The sequence below is a fragment of the Arachis ipaensis genome, chromosome B04 (genome assembly GCF_000816755.2).
Source record: "Arachis ipaensis cultivar K30076 chromosome B04, Araip1.1, whole genome shotgun sequence".
Classification (NCBI taxonomy): Eukaryota; Viridiplantae; Streptophyta; class Magnoliopsida; order Fabales; family Fabaceae; genus Arachis; species Arachis ipaensis.
The window spans coordinates 34,720,074-34,722,338 of NC_029788.2; the positions used below are offsets into that span (position 1 = coordinate 34,720,074).

At 36.7% G+C, this 2,265-nt stretch overlaps 1 protein-coding gene across 1 annotated transcript in view; it reads left to right on the forward strand.

Annotated features, from left to right (window-relative positions):
• The window catches only part of LOC107639235 (FK506-binding protein 2), a 5,267-nt gene continuing 4,820 nt past the window's right edge, over positions 1,819 to 2,265 (forward strand). Inside the window, exons 1-2 of the mRNA XM_016342712.2 lie at positions 1,819 to 1,996; positions 2,222 to 2,265. Of these exons, the coding sequence (XP_016198198.1) occupies positions 1,945 to 1,996; positions 2,222 to 2,265 (96 nt within the window). The 5' untranslated portion in view covers positions 1,819 to 1,944. The remainder of the gene's footprint in view (positions 1,997 to 2,221) is intronic.

Genomic DNA, 2,265 nt, shown 5'->3' on the forward strand with positions numbered 1-2,265 from the left:
TCTCTCTCTCTCTCTCTCTCTCTCTCTCTCTCTCTCTCTCTCTCTCTCTCTCTCTCTCTCTCTCTCTCTCTCTCTCTCTCTCTCTCTCTCTCTCTCTCTCTCTCTCTCTCTCTCTCTCTCTCTCTCTCTCTCTCTCTCTCTCTCTCTCTCTCCATAAAACAGCCGAAGCCATGCATGGGAGGATCGAGAGATTTTGTTGAGTTTTGGACTTTCCGAGCTTAATTTCTTGAGATTCGTGACCCCCACAAAAATTCTGATATGATATAAGTGATCGTGTCTTCCTCCTCTACGCGGTGACATGCATTTTGTTCAGTAGAATTGCAAAGTGGAGCTGCCCTTGCCAGGAACCAGTTCGGTCGAACAAAGGGAGGAGAGGAACCACCGAGTTTTCGATGTTTTCGCTTCGTTTGACCGATCAGAAACATCATCCAGTATCTTGTGTGTGTTCTGCACTTCACAGAGGTAGGGTTTGACTCTTTAATTGGTTAAAATTATAAATTAATTGATATATGTGGATATATGTGGTTGGATTGTTGTTTGTTGATGTTTGTTGCTCAAATCTATGATTGTTGGCTGTTAAAATTTTAGCTGAATTACTGCTGGATTTGTTATTGTGTTTTAGCCCTATTGAGGAATGAGGTACTGAGATGTTATTGTTGAATAATTGGCAGAAATCTGAGTTATATAATAGTATGTAGCTAAGTTTTGATGGTTGGATTTTGATTTGGAATTAATTATAACTAAATGGATATTTTGAACGGAGGTTCCGAGTAAAAAGGAGCAGAAGTTTGACTTTTGAGAAAGATTTAATGAATAAAATTATTTATTTATAAATATAGGAATTTTATTGAAATTAATTGAGTTTGGTTTTTGAAGAAAAATAATGGGTTTGCAATAAGGGGTTTGAACGAAAACGGTTTTATTTTGAAAATGGAAGAACCGTGCCAAATTTACCTATTTCAATGAAGTCTTGAGTATTTGAAAATTTATATAATGGCGCTGCTCGCCGTTCAGATCCGCGAAGGTGGACGTCGCATGCCGCTTGCCGTTTCTGCTCCTCCTTGCTCGGTCGCTGGTCGTCTCCTCGCTGGTTTCTGGTTTCTTCTAGTTCTGCTGCTTTTGCTTCTGATTATCAATTCTTCTGGTTTCTGTTCTTTTGTTGTTATTATTCTTCTGATTCCATTATTTTTTCTGAGCTCTGAGTTCTGGGTTTTTGTTTTCTGAATTTTGGGTTCTGAGTTTTGATGATGATGATGATGATGATTTTATGAGTTCTGGAATTTTGTTGTTCTTTTGTTGTTGTTGTTGTTCTGCTTCTAGTTGCTTTTAGTGTTGTTGTTCTTTTGAGTTTAGATGATGATTTTATGAGTTTTAATGATGATGATGATTTTCTGAGTTCTGAGTTCATTGTTGTTGTTTCTGTTATGCTTTTGTTCTGCTTTCTACATCTGTTCTGCTTCAACTTCTGCTTTTCGTTGATTTTGGAGAAGAAGGGGTCAGAGTATTTTTGTCCGAAGAACGATTTTAAAACAAACTGAAATTTTTGGAACTATTTTATAACAAAAATAGACCAAAATTAAAATAAATTTTCGACTTCTACATTAAAAACTAAAATCGTATTTTATCCTAACTATTAAGTCCTTAATAGTTATCCATTTGAACAAAAAGAAAAAGCCATTAGTAGTTTGGTCAAGCCATTGCGTTGCATGACGAGCCTGTAAATCTGACTCCGAAAAAAAAAAAATCAAACGACGTATTGCTGCAGCATTAAATAAAAACGAATATCTGAAAATCTGTATCAATTTATCTCTGCACGATGGTGTGACTGTATTAAATATTAATACGCGATTAGAGCATAAAGACCGTCCCATTTGTAGTTGCTCCTCATTTGAGAGTAGAGACCAAGACTGCGCAAGTTCCCACAGTGACCAGAATTCCCAAAACATGAAAGCAACACTGCTTCTTCTTCTATACTTCTTTCTCGTTTCTTTGCTAGGTATGTTATGATTTGCTCTCCCTCCCGATTCCTTCAATTCAAATTCTTTGACTCCTTTAGATTCGATGTCCGTTTCAGATCTCATTCCCCATTTTGTTTCATTCCAATTTTAACACATCTCTCTCTCTCTTTCTCTCTCTGATTTTTGTTCTGTCTTCTCTCTTTTTTTTTTTTGTCTTTCCCTTCTTCCACTGATCAGTTTTGTATTTGTCCCATTTGTATCAGTTTATGCAAAGAAATCCGGCGACGTTACAGCTTTGCAGATCGGC